The sequence below is a fragment of the Manacus candei genome, unplaced genomic scaffold (assembly GCF_025592945.1).
Source record: "Manacus candei isolate 608988 ecotype Guabito, Panama unplaced genomic scaffold, ASM2559294v1 h1tg000005l, whole genome shotgun sequence".
Taxonomy (NCBI): Eukaryota; Metazoa; Chordata; class Aves; order Passeriformes; family Pipridae; genus Manacus; species Manacus candei.
This window is the reverse complement of record NW_026138053.1, coordinates 1,517,234-1,543,150: the sequence shown is the minus strand read 5'-3', so window position 1 is coordinate 1,543,150 and position 25,917 is coordinate 1,517,234. Positions and strand designations below refer to the sequence as shown.

Below are 25,917 nucleotides of genomic sequence, written 5' to 3'. Positions count from 1 at the left end.
TCAATCACAGATGGATCCAGTATAGCTGTATCACAAGCACTGCTGTCATAAAAAGTGGAGGAACCTCTCTCATTTGATCATAAGATGCTCTGTCACTTTGATTAATGAATTGATGCCACAGTCATAATGATATGGTTTTGCATATGAGGTCAGCAGCTTTACCATTAAATCACAGAGGCAGCTGGGTGTATAAATACTGCTATTTTTATGAAGAGTCCCAAATCACCTTGTGTTTGTCTGCATTGGTATATAGCAGTATTCTAAATCTTAAATCGAGCCCAGAGTCATGTTAAGCATTTCACAAAGTTCCACAAGCATCGTAAAGTTGGTGATATATTATTTTTTTAAGAGGGATAAACTGACTTTTGGGGTAGCATTTTTGTGAATTTCTAGAAAACAACATCGTCCCCAGTCACTCTCACTGAAAACAGTGTAGCCACCAAAGAGTGAAAAACCTCCTAGTCCCAGGGGTTTACCCCCTTTAGCTGCCCTATGGTTACTGCACACTGATGCACTGGAGTCTAATTTGTAATTATTCCTCTACAGCCAGAATTAAGACTACAGACCCTGGATCTTTATTTCAAAGCATACTGTAATCAATATTGTGTAGAACTGCACAGATACTGAGCTGATAAAGTATTTCTTATGGTATCATGGTAAGTCTTAAGATTAGAGGAGTATGAAATCATGCATACACAGGTAGTGAGAAACAGAAATATTCTAGCTGCTGAGTTTTGTTGAAAGAAGCCTTGCATGTAGTGAAGGATTTGTATGTATTTTTTTCCTATGTATTTTGACTCTTTCATTGCTTTGGTTAAATCTGATAGATTTTTGGTAAAATGTTAACGATTGTTACACGTGTTGATGGATCCATTTGCAACAGGTGGATAAATTATATGTGGTTTGGCTTTAAACTGCCCACAGTGGACAACTCCTTATGAACACTGCTCCTCCCAGGTGTCCCTAAAATAGCTCAGGCTTTATCTAATCACCAACTTCAGAAAACATCTTCGTCTTTGATTGGAAAGTCAGTATGTGTTGGCTGATATGCATCAAAATGAGCATAATAAAGTGACAGATCTAATTAATTTTTTTTGTTACACAGCGGATGCCCTACAAGTAAGCCAGTTTACCATCTAAGGTATTGTATATTAGAAACTTCTGGAATTGCACTGAGAAGTGACAAAAAGTGTGTCATTTAAAGAATATACATTTTAATGCTGACTTGAATAGCTCAACCACACTAATGGACTACTGTATTAGTGCCTGAGTCAAATGTGAGTGGTAACTGAAGGTCATTCCCAGCAGTGTTCATTGCACATATTATGGAAAAGACAAAGATGCTTAGATAACTCAGAGAAGAAAGATCTGGTAAATCTTTTCTGAAAGTTGGGATACTGGGAACAACCAAATGCAAAAATTGCTCTGCATTCTAAGTTCAGTTGTCAAGAGAGACGTGGCACTGCCTTGGTATTACCCTTGCCACTTACATCACCTCCAGCTTCTCTGGGTTGAATCTTACATTCTTTTTTTTTTCCCATTTCAGCTGAAAAAGTGATCAGCAGCTTCAATTCAATATGTCAATATAGAAAAACAAAAAAAAAACCAAAAACCCCCAAAAAAACCCAACCAACAACCACCTCCCAACCCCCCCCCCCAAAAAAAAAAAAACAACAATGTAAAATGTTTATCTCTTGATAGTTTTCCTGTTATGTTATTTGGGGATCCTGTGCCATAGTTCCTGCAGCTTCAAGATGCACACATTATACCTCCAAACCAGAAAAAGGTTTTGAATAGCCTCACCACATTTTATACCAGCTTCTGAAATGGATAAATAGAATCTTGCTATGCAGGTGGGAAACACCACATGGTGCTTAGAACAAAACCAGATTCCTGTTTTTAGGCTGTGGTTGGTTCATTATTGGAGGAACAGAGGTTATGGACTAGGTGGTGATGACCTTCCCAACTGAATGGATCAAGGAACTGGGGTTAGCTTGGACAGTGCCATTGCACAGTGTTTGCAAATTATGATCTGTTCACCGGCAATGGCTGGTGCATTTGGTACTCTGGAGGATCAGTAGCAGGGTTTTTTGTTTTCCCTGGTGTGTAGGGCTTCTGTTACATTATATATGTCTCCTGTGAAGTGATTTGAGTAGATATGAATCCCCCCTTAGAAGAGATTACAGGGGATTAAAGAAGTTAGTAACAGGGCAAAATAATTGGTAGTCCTTTCTTAATGTGTTTCCCACTGTGCAGCTAATTCTTCCATCAATGAGACAATAAAATAGTGAAGATTACATATGTGCTGAATGATGGACATCCTTGACCAAGCTGGGAGGGATGTAATTTATACAGCAGCACAAGTGCTGAGAGATGCTGACTGCCCAGGTGACAGGTTGCAGCGGGGAAACGGTTCTTGTTTCCCTCTGGATGGCTCCCCAGAGCTCAGTGACAAATGACTGCACTGAGTTACATAGTTGGAGAAAATCTACTAATTGAGCTGAAATTATAGGTCACTTGAAAAAAACTCTGTCTATCTGAATGCTCCTGCAGTAGCTGTGTGTGTCCTTAGTCTCTGCAGTGGCTTGGGACTGCCCTTCTGTTTGTTCTGTTTGCATCAGAGGTGGAGCAGCACAACAGGATCCCTGGATTGATGCATCTTTTGTGCAGGAGTCCCTTCATTACATCTCAATTGCAAAGGGGCAATGTGTAACACCCACAGACTGACTGAAGCTGGTTACCATTTGCAAATGAAAAGTGATGTAGATATGCCCCTCTAATAAGCAAGGCTGGGAAACTGGTCACAACAGACAAGGGAAAGGCTAAGGTACTCAGCCCCTTTTTTTGCCTTATTCTTCACTGGCAGTCTCTCTTCCCACACTTCTCAAGTTGAATGGACCACAAGACAGGGACTGATCAGAGGGCTGGAGCATCTGTCCTGTGAAGACAGACTGAGAGAGCTGGGGTTGGTCAGCCTGGAGAAGAGAAGGCTCTGGGGAGACTTCATTGTGGCCTCTCAGTACTTAAAGGGGGCTTATAAAAGTGATGGGTACAAACTTTTCAGCCCTGTTGCAATAGGACAAGGCCTGATGGTTTTTAAGTAAAAGAATGTAGATTTAGACTAGATATAAGGAAGAAATTCTTTGCTGTGAGGATTGTGAGGCACTGGTGCAGGTTGCCCAGAGAAGTTGTGGCTCCCCCTGGAAGTGCTCAAGGCCAGGATGGATGGGACCCTGACCAACCTGGTCTAGTTGAAGAGGTCCCTGCTTATTTAAGGGGATGAGGACTACATAGGCTTTAAAGGTCCCTTGCAACCCAAATGACTCTGTGACTCTATAACTGTGTTTCATTTGGTATACTTGGGCACACTTGACTATTTTGAAATGAAACTGAGATATGAATGGATTAATTTAGTTTCAGGTTCCTGTTCTGACTTTTGTTTTGGCAGTTAGTGGTTGGTTTGTTGGGGTTTTTATCAAACATTGGCTTTATTTTTACCAGTTTTGTTGTTTTACTTGGTTTGCTTGCTTCTGGCAGGAAGAACATCTAATTGCTCTGGTCATACAAGACCTTGTGCCGAAGTGCTCTGAGCATTACAAATAATATTAACAGGAAAAACATGTTGAATCCTTTATTCCATCCCTGCATATAAATATTTCGAAATCTCTTGTTTGTTAGTAAAACTATCCCAGTGTATACACTTACTGGAAAGAGCTTGGCCATTTTGTTATGTGCACAGTATGTCCTTCTTCCTTGGTCATGGAAAATTAACAGAAAAATTCAGGAGATGGGACTACAGTAGGGAAAAACCCACAATCTGTGGAACTACTTAGAGGTTAGTTGAAGAAGCAAGCCTGGAAAGCTCAGATAAATATCAAGTCCATAGTAAGGCATGCTTTGAAATGGTCTTGTTGACATGCTGGTAGTCAGTACCCCAGGGACTCTGTGCTAGCTTTAGTGTCTGAAATGAAGTATTTTGCTGTTTTTCTTTTCTCAAGGAAGTATAAGAGAGCATTCTGCTTCAAATTATTTTTTTATGGAAATCATAAATAGGCTCGTCTGATTATCAGAGAGGACAAATGGCACAAGATTTGCATCAAGATTTCACCTCCACAGCTAGAAAGTACCAGATCCTCACAGAGTAACCAAAAAAGTTAAACCTGTCTCACCTATAATTTTGTCAGAAAAATGCTCATGGGGAATGATTTGGTTTGAATGATGGAAAAGATAAATGAAATGTCTAGTCAGATGCCTGGCACAGGCCCGAGAATTTTAGGCAGTACCTCCTGAGTTCAACTCGGCAGCTGTTGACTTAGAAGATGGTGGTCTTCATTTGAAAATCAGGAACAATTTGAGGTCTATTGACCAACTCAGAAAGCTGTTCCAATGTTCCTTTTAGTCTCCTTATTTGCACTTTTAATGTATAGAGACACATCTCTGATCCTGAGTGGTTTACAGTGGTCTGTGGTCAAAGATGCTGTGTGTGGCACAGGGGCTTGCTAGCACAGGTATAATTTGTGGGATGTAGAATCACAAGGTAGATATTCCTTCCTCTGGTATTTATGTTTTTGATACTTAACAGTTCTCTGTCTGGAGTTCTGCAAGGTTGCCCCTTTAATTATACAGTGGTGTCTTTGTCCTGGTGTCCATCCTGTGGATATATTTTGATGTGATGTCTCAAAAGATTCTTTACCACTAAACTCCTCAAGCTGCATCCTAAACTGGTAATATCAGTAGAAGAAGGAGACAATTCCTTCCAGAAAGGAGTTTGCAGCAGACGGTTGCTGGATAGCCTGATGCAGTGGGCTGTCAGTTGAGGGATTGGGACTGCAGATGTGACTGAGGTTATTGTGTGGAGGGGCAGGAATCACTGAACTGACTCTTTGTTTGTAAAGCTTACAGCATGTCCTTGGAACCACATAAAAACACATTACCCAGAAAGAACTGCTGAAATTCCCCATGTGACACGCTGCTAAGGTCACCTTTTGGAAAGGGAAGGGGTTAAAAAGACAGGCAGATACGATTTGGGTCAGGCTGCACATGATGGCAGCAAACTGCAGAGTGTTGCAGCATCAGGGAACTTGGAATGCAAGGGAGGTGACACCAAAGCTTCAGGTTACAAACTGCGGGGAGGTGATGTGAATGTTGAGGACAGAGGGAAAGCTGGACGAGTCCCGCAGGGAGATTTGGTGAACCTTGGGGAGTTCTGACTCCCTGGGCAGAAAGAATAGGCTGGATTAAAAATTTGTATGAAGGACCAAAGTACCCAGATTTGTTGAGGAAGAACTGGCACCGAAAATGTTACATCAGCCAAAACTAGCATCTTCTTTCTTGAGTCATGTGAAGAGAGTAAGTTATGCACTGGATTTTGTTTAAGGTGTTTGGGCTACCTGTGTGAAAGTAGGTGGCACAAATGCCGTAATGTTACTCAGTGAGGGGACTGGAGAGAGACCACGTGTGACTGGTTAAAGGCTACTCTAGTTTACCACGTGTCTTCAATTTATTTCTACTTTCTATGAGAAAATGTACAAAGGAAGAAAACAACAAGCAAGGCGAGCTAGATTGACTACTAACTGCAGATTGATTGTGAAGTTTATTGGTTGTTTCCTCAATAGTGCCAAATCAGCACCTGATGTAGAAACAGTCAGCAGTTTGAAGAAAGTTCTAATTAAAACCAGGATGGAATTGAGCCTTTATAGGGGTTCAGTGCCTAAGTAGTCTTTTTCCCCTTGGACAATGGCAGTACAAAGGAATGATCCTATTGCCAAGGCAACATATTTTACAGTATGTAACCTCGTGAAAAGGAATGAGGAGATGAGGTTGTTTCCAGCACCACAGCTTGCGAAGCTGGAGATAAAGATTTGCGTATGCTGGAATTCCCAAACATTTTGTATCGTGAATCATTTTTTAAGATGGGTTTTGTCTTCTGGACACTTTGTCTCATGACATCAATTGCTCCCCTGCCATATGCTAGCCCTGGAAAGAAGAATGAGTTTAGAATAGATATCACAGAAAGCACAAGAAAAGTGAGAACCTAATTCAGAAAAAGCACATGCTCAACTTAAATATATGGATAAAGTATATCATGGATATGTATAAACAAGGAATACATGAAGAAAGCTATGTATAGTCCTTGCCTGTAAAAAGGGCTCTTATTTCTCTTGATTATGTATCAATTCTGTCCTTTCTGTCACACTTTTTGGCTTTAAACTAAACATTTTTGGTCAGGAACCATAATTTTCGTTCTTCTATTTAATTCACTGCACATGCTATAGAAGATGGTGAATAGAGACAACTTCTGGCCAGCAGAGTTTGCAGGAAGATAAATTGAGGAAGAGAGAGCAAAGTAGGAAACTAGTGAGCAGGAAGCGGTGGAGCTACTTGCAGGACTGGTTTTCAGTTACTTTCAACTAAAGTAAAATTCTGCTGTACCTAATGTATTTAGGAAATTTCTCATATAATACCTGTTATCTTGTGAATGTCTGAAACATTATTACTAGCAGCCCCTCAAAACATTTTTTTCTTCTGGCTAGCTTCCTGGTACATCAATCTGTCTTAAATAAATCACCTGTTCTTTAATCTCAGATGCAGATGTCTCCCTGATAGCGCAGGGAGCTCTTCCCAATTTTCCAAACATCTTGTACATCAAATGTTGAACTTAAAGCACAGATGAGCTCTGAAAAGTGGCATTTTAAAATATCTCCTCTCATTCTGCTTCTTCAGGTGGCCAGGGTTATGTCTGACTTCAGGGCTATAAATAAGCTCGTGCCTCCTGCTAGCCACATGGGTCTAATCGAAGAGTGTGGAGATTTTTCACAAGCTGCTGATTGCTGTTGGGTTTTGGTGGGAATCTGGGTGTGAGTGTCTCTGATTCTCTTTAAAATCTTCCCCCACTTGGGTAATGGAAAAGGAAGAAATTATCACGTTGTGCCAGAATTGTGTCTCTTAAATTCCTAAGGGGACGATGGAGTTGAACAAGTTCAGCTTGGATCTAAGAGACCAGCTTCAGTTTGTAAGGGTGACATTTTAAAAAGCCTTTTCAGTGTCAACCTAGCCCATATGATATGGAAGCTGATTTAACCAATAATGCCTTATAAAGGGCACAGCTCTCAACCCAGAATTGCACTTGAAAAACTCAAGAGAAAGTGTCTTTTTACTGTGCCTGTTACCTCACTCGATCTGACTGTGCCAGATAGTGAGAAAGTAAGGCAAACCCAGAGATGAGAGTGAACATATAATTTCTCTGCTTTCTTTCCTTCACATAGACATCAGTAGCTTTTCCTGGCCATCAGCAGAGTGTCTGTAAAATCATGCAGGACATGGCCCTTCTACTTTGCAAAGGAGAACCCAGAGGGAGATCAGTTTTCCTGCGTGTGGGGTTTCCTGGTGTAAACTCCTCACAGCGTACTTTTGCTGAAGTGTGCAGTCCCGAGCTTGCAGCTACATAAAAGGCCACCAATTGGTTTGTTCCAAGATCAGCTGGATTTAACTGAAGTTTCAGAGGTGAGGCACAACCTTCCAGGCGACCTCCCCCAGCAGCCTTAGTTTCACTTAATAAAACACATTAAGGTAGGTTTGAGGCAATCCTTTAAGGTCAGTTGAACTTTCGTTGGAAAATACGAGTGCTGGCAAGTATATACAATCTGTAATGCAAAATGTTTAGGGTGTGGGGAAGAAGTGTAAAGGAGCCATACCACAGTGATGAGCTTGGCTAGAAAAGAGACACGAAACAAGTTCCTTAGCGAAAACACCCTCAGAGACGGGTGAAGAATTCAGGGGGGTTGGTAGAATGATTTTGTTACCCCCAAGGGGAAAAACAGGAGATCAAAGCCCAAATTCACTTAAGAATGCTTGCTTTGAAATGTATCTATAAATTATAGCACGTACTGCTGGCATCTATTGTAGTCTTTGGTATTTACTTGAGTGTTTAACATGGGATTCACAGTTCCCTGAGTTCTCATTTGTGTGTAAAAGCATGTTGCTGCAAAAATGTATTGGTGTGTAAAGCATGATGGTGACAGGAACATTTGGGGTTCCCAAGTTCCCTAGTAGTGTTTTTGCTTTTTCCCTGTTTTCCTGTGGTCTTTGTGCCTCACCCCTGTGATCATGAGTCCCAGCTACCAACTCACTAGCTAACAGAGGATTCCTCAAGGGGTTGCTGGTAGCTTTTAGAGCTCTACCTGTCTCCTCGCCACCTCTCAGGGTTAATAAGATGCCTGTTGTGACTGTTATCTTCTTGGTGAGGGCAGAATGGGATGTTGCTCCCAGGGGAATCCACATCTGTTACCCCTCAGTCAGCAAAGTAGCTGCCGAGGCATGTCACCCATTGCTTTTAACTCCTGCGTCAGTCTCTCCTTTTCATAGCTCATCTGAAGGAGCAAGAGACACGACTTCTTGGCATGGCAGAGCAGTACCAACAGGCTGTCCTCAGCTTTGTGCTCCAGGCTCTTTCTTTCTCGTGAGTCTATAGTTTTAAGCATTGCATTTTAGACACCTCATTTGCTTTGCTGCCCAACAGAGATTATGTCGGGGTTTTGGCACAATTGGATTAAAGTACCAGACCTGGATAAGTTCCATTGGCATTTCAGGAGATTTGCTGTAAGGCAAACCTGTGACATTCATACCTTCCTAAGCTTGCACAACCAGGGCGAGAGCTGCAGTTGGGGTCTTGACCTCAGTTACTTAAGCCCCTTTCTCCCAGGAGCGTTCATCACTTTAATCACAGAGTCCTAAATAATCAGTGGGTAGCCTGTAATTAGGGGGTTGTGTCTTGGACTCCTGCTGCCTGCTCCCGGTGTGCTGAGCACGGCGAATTTTGATTTCCCGTTCCCCTAAAGGATGTTTGATCTCAGATTTACACTTTATAAAATGAAGAAGGGTACGGCACCTCAGTCCCCTGGCAATCTTCCTGCTTTCAGTGGTAGGTGCCTTTCTTTCCCCAAGTATCGCAGCGCTGCAGCGATTGACACACTTGATTTAAGAGTTTGATTTACAGACCGATACTCGGGCTGAAAGTCAGCAGTTCCAGGGCTGCATAAATCAGCCTGTCTCTGGGACTAATACTTCCTTATTTATAATTTCGACAGGAGATGGAATTCTTTCTCAATTCTTTACATTTCTTTCAGATGTAATCGACCACCCTGTCCTTTGGTTTAAAGCTATGTGACTTTGCCACAAATAGAGGGAGGGGAAAGTAAGCCGAGTCGAGGAATTGCTGTGCTATAAAAGCTCCATATTGTGTGCTCTTGGACTTTGCTTTCTCCCAGCTTCCTTCAAGCCCACACAAGAGATGGACTTGAGGTTTTTTTGGCTTTCTTCCCCTCCCCCCTCCCTCCATACATACGCTGACCTTTTAGAAAAATAAATAAAAGATAAAGAAGGACCTGGAATGTTGCAGAATGTGTGTACATTTTGCTCTCTGTTGTTTTCTGCTGGGATTACTTGTTTACAATGGGGGAGAGAGGGAGGGCAGAGGAAGGGAGGTCTGTGGCCTTAACTGAAATTAGTGGCATTTCAGAGTGATCTTGTTAGGTGGTCTGCAGTTTAAAGACCTAAATCCTTGTAATCCCCCCATGCCTCCTTGGCCACTACTCCTTTTGCTCTTGTTCTCTCACTTTCAAAAAAAACCCACCCCAAAGTCAGCCTCTCTGTCTCACAGATACAGGCGCTCAGCGTACACACAGACACAGACATACCCGCACACTCTCTCTCACATGCTCCCATTTGCACGTTGTACCTGTATAACAAATTAATGCTTGAGCTACATCTGTTCCCACTACAGGACTGGGCTTGTAAAATGCTCTCTCTAGAATGCAGACGCACACTGAATATTTTTATTTATTTTCTGAAAAACACCCAGCTGCCAGACTTTCAGTTTGTGATTACACTTAAAACAAATTCAAATTGAAATTTCAGCCATAAATCAAATGCCCCAAATTAGTTCCTCTTGTGGGTTTGAACATGCTCTTTGGATTTTAAGGTCAGAAGATATCCGTTTTCACCGTGCTGAAAAGTTTAAAAATATACTACATTTTCAGGGGAAAAAATAAATATGGTTTGCATTATAAAGCAGTACATCAATGTGCGCGTATGCGCACACACACCAGAGCTGAGGAAGCTGGATGCTGTCAGAGCACCTTTGAGGGCTAATAGCACCTAATTGTTAAGCAAGGCAGGAACCGTGGTGGCAGTTTAGCCAAGGAGACTACACAGCAGAGTGCCCTGAGATGTGATATTTACCCTGTGAGAGAATAAAAGTTTATTCCTTAGTCTTCAACTTGAAAAAAATAGTAAAAATTAAATAAATACACAAAATACTTCTCTTGGCAGACTTTATAACTTTTTTTTTTTTAAAAAAAGAGGCATTTACAAGTGGTTTCAAAATGGCTGTGTTACATCTGTCAGCGGGTGAAGGGAACACCCACAAATTGTGTTTTTATCTCTTGAAGTTTTGTTCCACTTGAGCAATAAAAGCCGGATTTGCTGCTGGTTTGTGTGATTGGGGTAATCTGAGCATTGAGTATGGTTTTAAAACTTCTGCAGTTGGTTGGGTTTATAAGTTTTAAGAAACTCCTGGGGTGGTGGAGCTCTTGGGTTTTGTTTTACCCTGGCACTGGAGTAGGGTTGATTTGCGAACACCTGGCACAGGCAAGTTCATCTTGGTTCCCTGGCCTGTCCCTCCCAACAAATGGTTTGGCAGGAACCCCCCTTATCTTTGATGTTAATGTCATCAGCAGTTTCTTGGTTACAATGCTATTCTTTCTCTGGGAGTTGAAAGACTATCATCAAGTAGTCTCTGAACACACATGCAGTATTCTCCAGCCTGGACTCCACACCGACAGCTTAAATCCCCTCTCTTTTGGGGAATATCCTCCTGCATGAGGGTAATGCTGAAAGGTGTAGTGCACTCACAGCTGCTCTCATGCTCAGGAGAAGTGATAGATGGTGGGAACCTAAAAGTTTGCAGGGGAAAGCTTTCATCTGACTGGCTCGAAGCAATGGAGGAGGAGGTATTCCAGAGTGCGCGTTTTGGATGGGAGCCATTTCAGTGGGAAATGAGCAACTTCTCCCATTCCCTTCACTAGTCCTGTTGAAAGCCAAGTCAGGATGGCAGCGGTGGGCAGTCCTCCCTCCACTGCTCCCTTTCCTAGCTTGGCTGCAAATGCTGAGTTGCTCTTGCTCTCAGTAACTGCTGTTGCACAAGACGATGGCCTGAGCGGCTGTGCCGGCACACGAGGCTATTGGAGAGGAAGCAGATCGTGACAGTGTGAGAGCAAAGGCAGGCAGGGGTCTGCTGTGTATCTTTGCCGCTTTTTATCTTATTAACATGTTAGTAAAAACCTTGCCAAGGCAACCTGAGCTGGTTGCCTGTAGAATAATTGCTCGTATTGCCTCCTTATAGGTCAGAGAAGGGGGAGTTTAAGTGAGTTAAAAGAATAATTGTTCAGAGGGGACAGTCTGTTCAAGGGGGGTCGTAACTGCAAACCACTGCGACTGAGGTCCGGTTTTATTGCTTTTACTCCTGCAGAATTCATGCTGGTTTTGTGGGGCAGATGGTTTCTGGTCAGACTCACATAAGCCACACAATTGCAATATGTTTAATGGCAAATTCTGTGTACTAGATAATAGTGATGTGTAAGCAGGAAGATGCTATAAGTTAATTTTGGGATCAGCAGTCTGGAGTGAGGATTGATGTTTCTCTTTTCTCCTAAGGAATCACAACTGGCTAGCTCTCCATTCAGTACAGAATTGAGGCTCAGGGCTTTGACCTGATACCGAGACCCCTCTGTGTTGTTAAAAGTCTCTGGGGTAACAGTTCTGTCCATGAGCCAGCCGGATGGTGCACTGCAGCCGTGTTTCACTACTGCAGTGAATAGTGGTGCTGCCTGTGACCAAGGTGGGGAATGGTTGCAGGTCATTAAACTCTGCAACTCACCATGCAGAAAGTCACTGAACCTAAAAACTTCAGTTTTTGACAGAGATCAGCTGTTGGACTGAGGATAGGAAAGATATTCACAATTATTGTAATTAATATTAGCAAAAATACTGGGGAGCAGATATGAAATGCTTTGGTTCACAGTAGCATTAATATGGGAGAGCAGATTACCTGCATCTCTCTGGGATTATAGATCTTGCTTATACCTTCTTCCCAGTCAGCTGGTTTTGATGTGTGTTAGAGTTAGGATTTTTAGACACTTCTTATATGTGTTTCCAGTCTTTCAATGACTTCTACCTATCTTTGCACATGTGAAGACAAGGAAAGAAATCATTTGCATCATAGCTATTTTCTTCTCTGTGGCTCTGAAAGAAATGACATTTAATGCCATTTAACACTGCTTATGATGCTGAGTGAACAGCGTTTCAGGACACACCACAGATACTAGTAAAGATTTCCAAGTTCCATTTTACTGGATGGAGGGACTCAGAGCAATGCAGAACTCACTCAGGCATCTCTCAGCAGAGCACTTACAAAACTAGCACGTGGGACTCAGAACTCCTTTCCTATCTGGACAATCAGATGGGCAGATCTGAAAGCTGCTTATTCCAGATTAAAATACATTTTGGAATAAGGTGACTTTTGCTACGGTTCCATCCTGTGTAGCATTTTAGACTTTGTGGTGTCAAAGGCAACATGAGTGTGAAGATATCCAGGGCAAGTAGAGCAGGTCTAGTGTGGGTTTCATTGGTTTAGTACTGCAGAGTAATCATGTTTGAGTACTTGAATGTAATATGAACAAAGCCAACCAGTTGAAGTATTGATCTGCCACTTCTCTTCACGCTTTCTTAGTATCTGGCAAGCTGGAACACTTCAAACTTCTCAGCAAAATTTGCAGGGAAGGACTGGGCTGCTGCTCCTCTTTTTAACTGGGAAACTGAGCAGAGAAGCCACCCCCGCAGTTACCCAGACTGTCTGTGGAAAATACAGGACTTGATCCAGGTCCCAAGTCTTTATTTATTCAGTTAAGTATTTATTCGGTTGAGGAAATGTAGAGGAAAGCTGTTCTAACAGGAGGTAAAACGGCAAACTCTTTTTTGCAAACCCATTCTGACACCTGGCATTTAAGTTTTTCCAGCAACTGAGCGTGAGGATCAGCAGAAGAATGGAGTTTTTGAGAAAAGAGCAGAACTGAACCTACTCACAGGATCATGTCACAGAGTCATTAGATATTTCAGTGGATACCTTCATTTTGTACTTGTCATTTGAATTACTTTCTTGGTTTGTGTTTATGTTGTAGGTGCTGTCTTCAGGGCAGTGTTATTTGTCACAATGCCGTTATAGAGAAGGGTGCTGACATCAAGGACTGTTTGATTGGAAGCGATCAGAGGCTGGAAACCAAAGGTAAGTGCAGAAGCTGTATTTACTGTGCATTTGTAATCATTTTCAGAACATTTTCTGTGAGATTTTACTCCTGCCTCTTCGTGAAGTGCCAATAAACAGTGACAGTTCTGCAGTGGAGTGTCCTATAATATCAGGATTTGTTTTTCATGGAAAGTACAGCTTCTTGGCATGAGAATAGTTCAGAGACTTGATCCTCTGAAGTTGGCAGCAAAGCTCTGTTGTTCTTGTTATAAAGAACAAGATTGGGTGCTGAGACAGTCTTTTCCCAGAGACCACAATTGGATCAGCTTGAGGTTGTTCTCAGCAGAAGGAGCCATTATTTTGACTAGTAATCTTTGTCAGTGTCAGGAGCAAAGCAGTCAAATTACTGATCACACAGGCATCCTTCTCTGTGCGTGCTGTCAGCCCACGGTGCCAGTATGTTCCCATTCACCTTGCTCCAAGCAAAAGCTCAAGGTGGAGCATCGAACTAGGAGCTGCTGTTCTCCATACTAAAGACAAGGGCAGCTGTATTCAGATCTTTACTGCTGTGAAGTGCTATTTTGGGGCTTCAGAAGGGATACAACTACGTGGCCCTCATTTAGGCAAAGTTCAGCCATCCAGTGGAAGTGTTGGTGGTGAGGGCTCGGTGGTAACCGCCTGAGTGGAACTGTTGATTTCCTGCCCTAAGAGATAATGGGCAGGAAATGGCTGTCTCAGTGACTGCATCCCAAGCAGAGGCTTTTTAATGAATATTTATGGTTAGGGTTTGGCAGATCCCTGCTCTCGTGTGTGGACTGAGGACAAAAGTGAGTTCCTTTGCAGGCTCCATGTGAAGTTATTTAGTCAGATCAAGATTTATTTCCTTGCTTTGTCTTCGTGGGTGGATTCCCAATTGGTGATACAGAGCAGGGTTTGCACTTAACGTAGTATAGCGTAACCTATTGTCAGCTTTGCATATGACAAATTTTCCTTTAAATTGAAACTAAAAGTAAAAAGGGCTCATGAAAACAAAGTATTGATCTTGCAGTTGCAAGTCTCAGATACTGGAGGTAACACACACAGAGTGTTCTGTGCACTGTGGTCTTGGGCCCTGTGTGGCTCTGTGTCTACTCATAAGCTTTACCCATTACATCTGTCTGAATCAGTGTCCCCTGTGGGGTTCATTGCCCCCCTGTCACTGAAGATTTGCACTGTTCATGATGCTCCATTTGTGTCCTCCCCTGAGCACAGAACCATAGAATCATTTAGGTTGGAAGAGTCCTTTAAGATCATCAGGTCCACCCACAAACCTAACACTGCCAAGTCCACCCCTAAACCACGTCCCTAAGTGCCACATCTACATATCTGCATGAATCGTCAGGAGAGGTGAATCGGGTCACATTTGGTTGTTAACCTGCAGTGGGAACTGTGAGGACACAGGGTGCAGACTTAGCTAATATTTTAGGAAATAGGAGTATGTTTGATTTCTTTAGTAGATCATACCAAACAGAAATATGACCCTTTGACCTTACTCACATCTGCTTCAGAAGTCTCTTCCAGGGTGCAGATCCTAGTCTGGTTGATTGTAGTATGGAAACTGTTCTTTCTTCTTGTTTGTCCTTGTCATCCTTGTCTGAATATTTTTCAGGGTCTGTAGATGTATTTGCAGGGAGAGTAACGGAGCTGTAACCCATGGTTCATTTGCCTGTTCTTGTAGAGTCTATTGCTCACCTCCCCAAAGCTGAAACCCACTTCTTAATGAGTCTGGGGGCCCTCAAGTTAAACTGTTCAGAAACGTATGATTGACGTTAGCAAAGACATATTCAGTCGATTATAAATACACCATTATGCTGAGCAAGAAAAAATAATAAAGCCTCAGTTCATTTCCCTGCCTCAGTTTCCTAACCATTCTAGAATTTCTTTGGGCTGGGGGTCAGGTTTGCCTCGGTGGTCTGGGATCTGTCTGCGAAGTTCATGACTTATTTCCTGAACTGTGGAGTCTTTCCAGCCCAACATGTCTCTTCTGACCTCAGCTGGTCCCGTAGTAAACTGGGTCTTCTCTTTTTTGCTGTGAAAGCATGCCATGACTTCCTTTCCCCTGCCCAAGAGTTCCTGTATCCTGTGCCAAGCTTTTGGTGTGGCCCTCTAAGTCTGTTTCCATATTGCCCCTTTCATCAAAACTTTGGCTGTGTTGTTCTGTTTGGTAACTTTTCCTTCTTCAAACTCGAGCCTCCATGGCCAGGTTAGGAAAAAACCTAGTTCTCTTGGGTAGGAGCCACCTTTTCTTGCAAGCTGATCACCCTTCAGCAGATGTAAGCAGTAGCAGCTGGCTGCTGACCCCAGTCTGTGCAGCAAAACTGCACACACCTTCCCAGAAACATTAAAAAAATAAAAATACAGCAGTCCCTTATTCCAAAGCATCAGCCAGGATTCATCAAAGGTAGAAATATCCCTGAATCATCCTACACAGCCCCAGGCAGATCCCACAGTTGGCTTTGCTGCAGAACTGGCTGTGTGCTCCCTGCTCTACCATATGAGTCCTGGCCACACTGCCCAGGCAGCTCGGGGTACAAGAGCTCTTTGACCCAGTGGTGCACTGACCTCTCACAAAATGAATTCCAGTCCCATGCAAGGAGGATGGCAGGAGAACAGCTACCACAAATGATAGGCAAACGTAACTCAAACCAGCTCTCATCCTTCTCCTTCTACAGAGTAATATGGGCATATTTAGGGTGGTCCAAATGGTACAGCTGGGAGTAATGGGATTGAATTAAACACAATTTAGGTTGGCCATCTAGAGCATTTTCCTAATGATGTGGTCTGGTAGGCTGTGGGATAATCTCCCTGGGGACATGGTGGGAGACCTCATCACTTAATAATGGGCTTGGCAAATCTCTGGACACCGAAACAGAGGGAACACTTCAACACTGGTTACTGGGGTAGATGAGATGCAGCCTAGTACTTTCAAACTAAAAATAAAGTTGGAGGCACAGGAGGGAGCAGGTAACTGTCAGCAGTGATGTCCCAGTCCTGCGTTGACTTCAGCCCTGTCACAGCGCTGGCCAGAGATGGTATTTTTAAGTGTCTCTGTTAAAGTCAAGGTATGGCAGTTTATTTAACTTCTGGATTTGCAAGCCGTGCCTCCTGAGAGCCACACTATTTTCTTCCTACTGCTTTTATTACCATGCCTAGGAAGCGTCCACTTTCCTTCCTCTTTGATACTTTAATTTTAGGAATCTGCTAACAGAGAATTAACAGATGGGCCTTGTGAAAGCTACCTCACCGGGTAGCACTTTGAAAAACATGTTGGTACCTTAGAAAAAGGCAGTAATTATTGAAGGGATGGGAAATGGCAGACAGCATTCCGAAGGACCGTAATTGCTCAGAGCATTCAATCACTGTTTCGAAGGCAGTTATTAGGATCATGCTGCAGCCTTTTTGATAAACCTATTTTTAAAGAGGAGCTCAAAAGCAGCATGCACTCATTGAAGTAGGACTAGGGAGAGGGAGTGCTGGGGATGGGCCAGTCATGGAGTCAGATAAGCCCTAGAGTCAGTAAGTATAGCTCCCAAAGGAGTCTTCAGGCCAATTCAGCAGGGAGTACATTGTACATCTGGTACAGGTTAGCCAGGAAGGAGCATATATAGTAAAGTGGCCTAACCTTTCTTGAAAGCAACACCAGGAGCAGAGACAGTAAACACACACACAAAGGATGGAACTAGCAAAATTGATACAAAACTCACCACCTTATCCCTCAGCTTCATCTCTGTTGTTGTTGGGGCGGGGGGGGGTTTATTTGCATTGGGAGTTACGGAGCCAAGTATTGTTTAGGGACAACTTGAATCACTGCACACCCAGGAAGTGCATTACAGTCTTGTTGTTGCCACAAAGCATACATTCAGAAAGGGAAAAAATGCCATCATTCAGGACGCTGATGTAATCCTAGCTTGGGGTAGCAGCATTGCCTCCTTTACGCTGCACACTAAAATTTGTTCCTGTTTTTTATTCCACCATATATTTTCATTTTCCTTGGTGCCCCGACATAGTCAACAGCCAGAATGAGTGGTGCTTGCTGAATGTTGCTGAATATGAGGGGGTCTCCATATTCCTCATTTTCCTTTTTTCAGTTTCTGTCTGAAACCTTCATTACTGTACCTTATGCAAGAGACACAATCCTTCCTTTCTATGGCTTTTCTGCAGCATTTGTCATCTTAATGCTTCACAACTGTTAACAGCCTCATTTTCACCTCCTCAGTATGAACATGGTTGGGTTTTCCTCCTGTTTTACCTCTCTTATTTTAGCCTTAGCATTTTCTTTGTAAATGTTGGGAGGGAAGGTTTAGTCCATTGAAAAAAAAACAGTTTTATTTCACATGATGATGTTGACCCTTGCATGGACCATTAGCAGTGTCAGAAACTTTACTCATTGTGCAGCTTTCTGCTGCTTCAGCTGATGGGAATTGATAGTAGTGGGTCTTCTTCTTTAAGGGGAGGTGGATCTGCAATGGAACAAGAGAAGCTCTTTGCCAGGAGGTTTCACAGATGTCCACAGGCACCAGCAGCCCTGAGATCCACTCCTGGTGCTGGCAGGCGAAGGCTGTTGTTACTGTAGGATTTACTGCTCCTGCCCCCAGCATCAGCCATGGGGCCCCAACTACATCACCCATGTCCTACCTGATCCCGACTCCTGCTTCACAGCTGTCCACTACAGCTTTGTCCCAGGACCAGGCTCATCTCATTCCTAGCCTTCTCTTTGGTTTTTCCGCTCATCTTTCTCCCATGGAAACTTCTGTTTTTCTCTCTTACTCCGTTATCCCCAGACACCCACCTGACTCCTCCTCTGGTATGACCATAGCTGCTATTTCCAGTCCCCTTGCCTAGCAGCTCCATTTTCCATCTGGCACTCCTCAACTGGACTGCATCCCTTTCCGTACTGCGGTCGTGCCCGGGCAGGCTTGTACCGGGCACAGGTGGGAAGTGGTTCTGTGCAGAGTGCTGCACTGGTCCATACAGCATGAAGGAAGCCCTGCCTTCCTCCTGCACTTCCATTGTCAAGTGTGCTTACTGCAGACAGTCTCTGGAGCTTTTAGCTGCCCTCCTGAGAACACGTGCAAACTGAGATCTTTTTTTCCAAAGGCTTATCGCGTAGCCAAAACTGTGTGGTTTCTCACAAGAAGAGAAAAAGGCACATATCCAGTGAGGACTGGCTCCCGTTTCCAATCACTTTCCAAGTCCTGTTCCAAGCTTGGAGTCCTAGGACTTCTCAATGAAACAGAGTAAGATTGTTTTATTTTAATGAGGGCCAAAGAGCACATTTTTCTCTAATGTCATCCTCTGAAGGCAGGTACAGTTCATGAAACCTCCACATGTGAATGGGTGACTGCTTGTGAGGAGGTTTCACCCAAGCCAAGATTTAGCAGGATAGGGACAGGAAGGGACTGAGAGACTTTCTGATGCTCTTGCTGCATTCAAGTATCATCTTGCATCAAGAGCATCTGCTCTTGCAAGATGCTGAGTACCTCCTGGTGCAGTCTTCAGGAACTGAAAACACTTAGCATGACACAGGGTCGGGATCAGAAAGCATGCTGCAGTGCAGATGGGAGTTATGAAAGCTCATGAAGAACAGACACAGACTAAACAGTGCACACATGTATATTGTGCACGGGGGTGCAAAATGAGCTGGAGGTGATGTAGGAATGGTGTGAATTTATAGCAAAGCTGAGAGATCCACAAGATTTCTCCATAAAGTAGTTTAACTACTGAGTGTCCATGGCAAAGATATTGTTGGCAGTTAAAACAGGCATCTCTTAAATAGTTGACATTTTTGTTTCAGCGACTATGCAGTGACTACATTTCTAACTAATCCTAATAAGCCTCTTTTCCAAGTTGTATAAAAATGGTTTATGAGTTCTGGCCTTAGCAGTGGCATGAAACTTCCCTAGAATATCCATCCAGCAATGCTTTGTCCTCCCCTCTGCCGCTGAGGACTGTCCCACTTGTGCGTTCTGTCATTCCCGGCCAGAGAAGTTCAGGCTTCCCAAGTGAGTGGGTTAAACGAGCTGCCACATTCGCAGCATGCTGATTGTGAAGTCTACCCATAAGGCAGCAGTTCATAACCTTGTGGAAATATTTTTACATGCTCCACGCAGAGAAAATAACCACTTGTGCTCTGCTAGAGCTTAGCCACATGAAAGAGCCAGGAAGAACACCCCAATGGATGCTGAGAAAGGAAAGGGACCTCTACTGGTGTCCAGTGCAGCAGGCAAATATGGCACCTCTGCCGTCTTAGCAGGAAGTGTGGACAGTCTTCAGACTGTTGTTTCTGAGATCCCTGCTTGCATTTGCTTGAGGTGGTGATATCCCAGGGGAGCACACTGATCAGTATAATCCATCCCTTTCTTAAACACTTTGCTGGGGCTCTGCCCCAATACTAGGACTTCAAGTGCATCTGCCTCCCCAAGGAGCTTTCTATCTTAGGCATATCCCCAGCTCTTGGTCTTCTTTTTCCTTTACTAAACTTTCTTCTAAGACCCTGACTGATCACTTTTCCATATACCTCTCTTTCTAGTTCCTTCACTCCCCCCATCCATCTGCTCCAAGCCACAGTAAATTCATCTCTCATCTGGCACTGAATTCAGTGTTACCTTTGCTTTACACTCTCAAGTCACATCTATCCCCCAGAAGGGTGTGAGAGCAAATGGGTTAATACTGGTTGAACCTCACCTGAACCAGGTGAGCACCAGCACTGAGCACTGGTGGTTGTTGGGGATGGGTATAAGGCAGGAGGGAGATCCCTACTGCCAGCCTGTTCTGTGGGCTGGAGGCTCCCCAGCTGTGGGCCAAAGCTGATCTGCCTGAAGCTACCACCAGCCCCATTCCCAGTGCCCCTGGAGTGAGCTTCACATCCCACCCTGGGAGCAGCTGGAGCACTCAGCTCATGGGCAGCATCACTGCTGGAGACCCACAGGCTGGGCTGATGGCATCGCAGCGGGGCTGGCCCGGGGCTTGGGAGAAATTGTGAGACACTCCTGGCCTTTGGGGCCACAGTGTGGTCACCCTGGTCTCCTGTGATCACGTAAGTAAAGCCTGGCTGGGAAGAGAGCAGGCCTTAACTGGAAAGTCCCAGTGCTCTGTAAACACAAACAAATCAGCCTCCATCACCTGCTTCCCTTCTTTATCTGTACATGTAATTTAAAACACCCTCCAGCCTCCCAAAGTCAAGCTTCAGCTGCTTCCCATCCCCTTAAGCCCCTTTAGTTCCTCTCCCCCCCCTAACCTGGCTGCTTTTCCAGGGCCAACCATCACTGCAGAGACAAGTTGCTCTTCTCTCCCACTCTCTGATCCTTTCTGTCCTGGGTGAATGTGGTGGGAACCACCCACAGCGTGTTTTCGTGCATGCGTTTCTGCAGCCACCCCTCCCCCCCGCCTAGTTTTTTAAGTTAAACTATCTCTTGCTTTAAAGAGAGCAAATACACAGCAGTGGCTTTCATCACTGCTGTATAATAGAGCAGTAATTCCGTGCCAGGGACTGTTTTCTATTTTATTTTAAAGGGTTTATAAAACAGTGTATGTAATTGAGTGAGTAAACTGAACGTTTTCTGGAGCCCCTGAGGGCTGAAACTTCGTGGTGGTCCTGGGCCTAGGCCCTAACCCTTTTTTTTTTTCCTCTCTTTTTTTTTTTTCCCTCCCTTTCCCCTCCTTCCCCTCCTCCTTTACAACCCAGCGTTGCCACCAGCAGCAGCAGCAGCAATCTGTCTGGGGCTAATTGAGCAAACAACAAGGAGATGCTTTCACATGGCTTTTAAAGGAATGCTCCGGCATCCCCTTTCTGTGAGCAGCTTGGCAGGAACCTGCCAGGAAGGCTGGGGAGCGCTGGGTCCCCGGCCCCCGGCCTGCTGGTGGGGTTAGTGCTGGGCTGTGCAGTCATTTCCGCCCCTCTGTTTATTTGCATTACAATTTGTTTTTAGCCAAGCACCAAAAGCTGCTCTGCTCTCTAGCTCGCCTTGTGCGTATGTTTTTAAGGGGCTAGTGTACAGTATGTGTAAACAAATGTCTTCCCAAGCAGGAACGCATATATAACGAGTGACAGGTTTTTGATTTACACTCAGTAAAATCTCCGTGGACACTCGGTTCAAGCACCCAGGCTGACTTCAGGCTGGGCTGCGTCAGCAAGTTAAAGCAAAGTGCTAATCAGGAAGGTTGAATGTGTTGATCAGCTCTGGATTTGCTTAGCACCAGATGCTCCCAATCTGAGAAGATCTAGTTGAACATGATTTAAGGTTGCAGAGTCCAACTCTTAAGGCTTTCTGAAAGTCCTTTCTCTAATCCTTCTTCTTTCTCTGTGGGCTGAATGCATCTGTAACCCTGCCAGTGTCAGATAAAAGGCAGCCTGGTAAGAAATCCCTAATGGGGAGCTAGGGAAGGAGAAAGGGAGCTGAACAGCGAAGCATGTGAGGTACTTCTCCCTCCTCCCCCAGAGTTTCAGGCAGAGTTTCTGCAGGAACTGAGCTTGCTGGTACCAGCCAGAGCCACTGGCAACTGGCAGCCACGTCTGATAATGAAACGCTATCCACAGCTCAGTTCTCTGGCACACACACACTGGAGTCTGAATTCCCTTCTCTCCACAAGGAGGGCTTTGGGAAGGAAAGAGGGAAGCAGGGTGAATCCTTATCTGCCTATCGCATCCCCTCAGGGTGCGGAATAGGGCTTTGTTTCTAGCAAAACCATTCCCCTTATCGCTTAAAAACTTTCTCGCGGATTTTAGACAGGCAGATTCATGTGTTTCCTTTAAGCCTGTACAATAAGAAATGAGTTTGGTGATTTCATGTGAGTCTGAGGTAGCAGTGACATACCGGGCAGGCCATGTGTGCCTGCTTTGGGGAATCTGGGCCACACGGATCAAGGAGGAGATGAAACAGGCAGAGGGATGGGAGATGAGGGAATGCGTGCTCTGATTGCCCATGTGGCTTTGGCTGCTTAAGCTCCCTAAAATCACTGCTGCCTCTCGGTTTCCCCATCTGTGAAACAGGAATGCTCTTACTCGCCCACTCTTGAAAAGCATTTTGAACTCATCAGGTGTAAAATACAAGATACCATAAGGCAGCTACAAGCATGTCAGTGCAAAATGCAAATAGTCAGTACCACCTCTGCAGCAAGGTATGTGACAGGACCCATCCCAGCTCTGCATATTTAGGACCATGGAGGATGCTGTCTGCAGTGAAGCAAGAAGTTCCTTATTAAAAAGTATTGCTACAGATAACCTATATATAGAACCATAAATTGACATGGCTCTTTATAAGCCTAGATGAAGGCATGTTTAATCTGCAGAGGCATAACGTAATTACTCTCACTGGATGGTAGCCAGGGTCTTATTCACATCATAGAAATCAACATGATAGGTAGTCTGCTTGGAGGAGGTTCAGGAATGGAGTCACAGGAGTTGCTACAGGGCCTGTTTGAGATATATTGGGAAAGCTGTTGGGGATGAGGAATGTTATAGCAAGAAGTGCTGCAGGTTGGATTTGAGGTACCTTGGCAAAGCTGTGTGGGGTCCGGGACGGGAGGAGAGAGGCGCTGAAGGCTGGACTTGGGGCTATTGGCAGAGCTGTGCTGGAGAGGTTGTGTGGTGCTACCTACATCATGCTTGCACCTGGCACTTGTACAGTCAGCCCCTCGTTTTCCTGAGCGCTGCATCCACCTCTGCTCGTCCTGCCCAAAGTGCTGGAGATTGAGCTCCAAGATGTCAGCGTGAGTCTCCAGGATTAATTATCAGTTGTCACTAAATACCCCAGAGCTAAATGTCTCGATCAGATGCTGAAGGTGAGAAGCAGCTCCTTGCTCTCCTTATTTTTGCCTTCACAAAGGATCTCTGAAAGGGCAGTTGTGTAGCTCACCCACTCTGTCTCTCAGGCTGAGGAGACTGCATATGATCCATACGACTGTGGAGTTGAGGGTATAGTGGGAAATTGTCTTGCCACAGTCCAAAACTCCTGAAAGTTTATAGAGCAGAATTTGATCAAACCTTTAGAGCAATGGTTTGCCTGGTGCAAAGGTTATGTCTTGAATTTTAAACCAAGAGAAGCATCATGTTGGCCCGGCCACTTTGGGGATTGCCAGTAATTTCTTCATTTAGCCAAAGGTGGTATGTTTGTTGTTTTGCAGCAGTCTTGCAAAATCCGCTTCCCTGAGGGGAGGAGTTTTAGATGGGTAAATAAACCACAAGTCATTATTTCCATCATCCTTGGCTATCTACCCCAACTGCTGTGTTAGGTGTGGGAGACACCACAGCCTCCATTGGTGTATCCCAGCACCTCACAGGCCTTGACCCTTTATCCCAGGCTCCAGAGCCAGTGTGCAGGAGATAAGATGAAGAGCCTAGGGGCATGGGTCACACCACCTGAGCTCCACCTGAATAGGTGTCCAGCTCCCAGAGAGCAATTTAGATTCACTCCTCCCACACAGTACACTGAGGACACCCACTTTGAGCACACCAGCTTTGTGTCATGCTCTGAGGCCACAGGCTTGGGTTTTTTAGGCACTGGGCTTTCAGTTGCGTGTTTTTATTATTTTGGCTTTAGATCCCTTATTTGCAGTCCTTCCCTGACAAGCTGCTTTTGCATTTTAAAGGGAAGGCTCTTTCAGTACAGTGCATTAACAGTGCTGGGGCAGGGACTGGCACGTTAATGTGCCCACTGGGGCTCTGCAGAGCTCCTAGGAACAGGCAAAGGAGTGACCCTGCAGAAATTGCCCCTCCAATAAAAGGAGACTGAGGAGGGCTGTTCACCAGTACCTTCACAAATGATAACTGTGCACAGAGAACTTGCTTCACACAGATACTTTTGGACAGGCTCCATCCAAAAGGGAGATTTAAATTTTAAAAAAGTAATAATTTTTTTTTGAGCTGACAGGGCTGAGTTGGGATTGCTGAGAGGATCTCACACTGCCTCGGTGATGGCCCCCCAGTGCTGAGCAGCCCCTCTGCTCCCCAACCTCCAAGCAGTTTGAGAGCACACAGTGCTCTTTAGAGCCAGGGGGGGTTACTTATTGTTAATTTTATGTCAGATCTCCATGTTGGGTGTTGGTTCCTTGCCTTAGCCTAGGTGTACACCTGTCAGTAGCAGCTGTGACTTCCGTAGGGCCTCTCTTGTTTATTAGTGACACATACATGTGAAAACTCTCATTAGAGAAACCTCCTAATGTTTAGTCAGTTGTTTAGGCTTTCGCCATGTGTGTGGGATACTGTCAGAGAGAAGCTGGAGTCCAGCGAATCTGTGCTCGAGTTCCCCAGAATCTGCTTTTCTCATTTGTTTTAAAGTTGCAGATTTGAAAAATGCAAGGTCTGAAGCTCTGCTGCAAAACTCAATTCCTCTTCTTTTCCTCCCTCTCTCTTTTCAGCCAAACATGTTAATGAAGTCATTGTGGGCACCGAACAGCTGATGGAGATATAACCCAAGTAGGTTTTAAAGATGATTTTATGGAAGCCAGCAGCAGAACCAGATGTTCAAGCGTCGTAAGATCATCCGCACAGATCAGTACTGGCACAGCTTACCCTGTCATTGCTCCTTTCCTGTTCAGCTTTATATTTATGTCTTAATAAAGAAGTATTTACAGAGCGGTGTGTCCGTCAGCCCCTCCCCCCTCATTGGGATGCGCGCGGGTTGGTGCCGGGTTATATCGGTTCCTGCGCGCCCGGCCAACGCACTGTACTTTTCCAGCAGAAGGGAGAGCGGGGACCACACAGACTGTGCCCACTCCAAAGAATGACTTAGCCGCCCTCCCTGTGGTGTAAACCACGTCCCTGCAGTCCTGCACCACCATCCCGAGCCTGGGAGAAACTTCTCGGGATGCTGCTTGTGCATCTCATCAACACAGCAGGCGGACAGCGGGAACAGCGGCAGTGCGGGCTGCTCTCTACACCCCGGCGGCTTCGCCAACCTCCTCCTCCTCCTCCTGTCTCTCTCTCGTGATGCTGCCCCACAGCACAGAAGTGTTTCATCTGTGCCTCTTCCCCTCTGTAATGCAGTAGAGAGTTTGGCACCTATTTCCATCAGGGCTGAGTTTGATCTGATACTTTGAAATCCCGCCCAAGAGCGAATATGTGAGGGCTGGGGGAGGATGGAGGGGGTGTGGGGTGTAAGCAGTGGGTACTCCCTGCCTTATTTTGATGGTTCTTCAGCTTGTCAGTCCGCTGTTCCTGATCCCAGACCAGAGGCCCTCCCCACACTTGGATGATCCGTGGATGACTGTACCGATGTCTGTGAGATGAGTCGTGCGTGCTAAAGTGAAACGCACAGTGTTGTGGTCAGGGCTTGTGCCAGGATTGTAAAGCACCTGGATGGAATTGAAACACGAGCTGTTCTTTAATGTTTATAAATTGGACACAAGTTCCTACCTAAAAGCTGTTTATTAGAATGTAGTAGGATTGAACAGGGCATTTATCTGCCCCTGGCAGTTTGACATCCAGAGGTGCTCGCAGCAACCGGCGGGGCTGGTATTTCATTAACTGAAGTGATAAATGTAAAATGTGTGCTTCGTGGGCACTGGTGACCCCTGAGGAGAACTACCATTTCCTAGTTAATTTGACAGGAGAGAGATTATAATCCAGACATTCCCTGAGT

At 44.7% G+C, this 25,917-nt stretch overlaps 1 protein-coding gene across 1 annotated transcript in view; it reads left to right on the top strand.

Annotated features, from left to right (window-relative positions):
- Window positions 1-24,911, top strand: part of EIF2B3 (eukaryotic translation initiation factor 2B subunit gamma) — a 99,165-nt gene extending 74,254 nt beyond the window's left edge. Inside the window, exons 10-11 of the mRNA XM_051807542.1 lie at window positions 13,236-13,339; window positions 24,695-24,911. Coding sequence (XP_051663502.1) covers window positions 13,236-13,339; window positions 24,695-24,747 — 157 coding nt within the window. The 3' untranslated portion in view covers window positions 24,748-24,911. The remainder of the gene's footprint in view (window positions 1-13,235; window positions 13,340-24,694) is intronic.
- The last annotated feature ends 1,006 nt before the right edge of the window (window positions 24,912-25,917 follow it).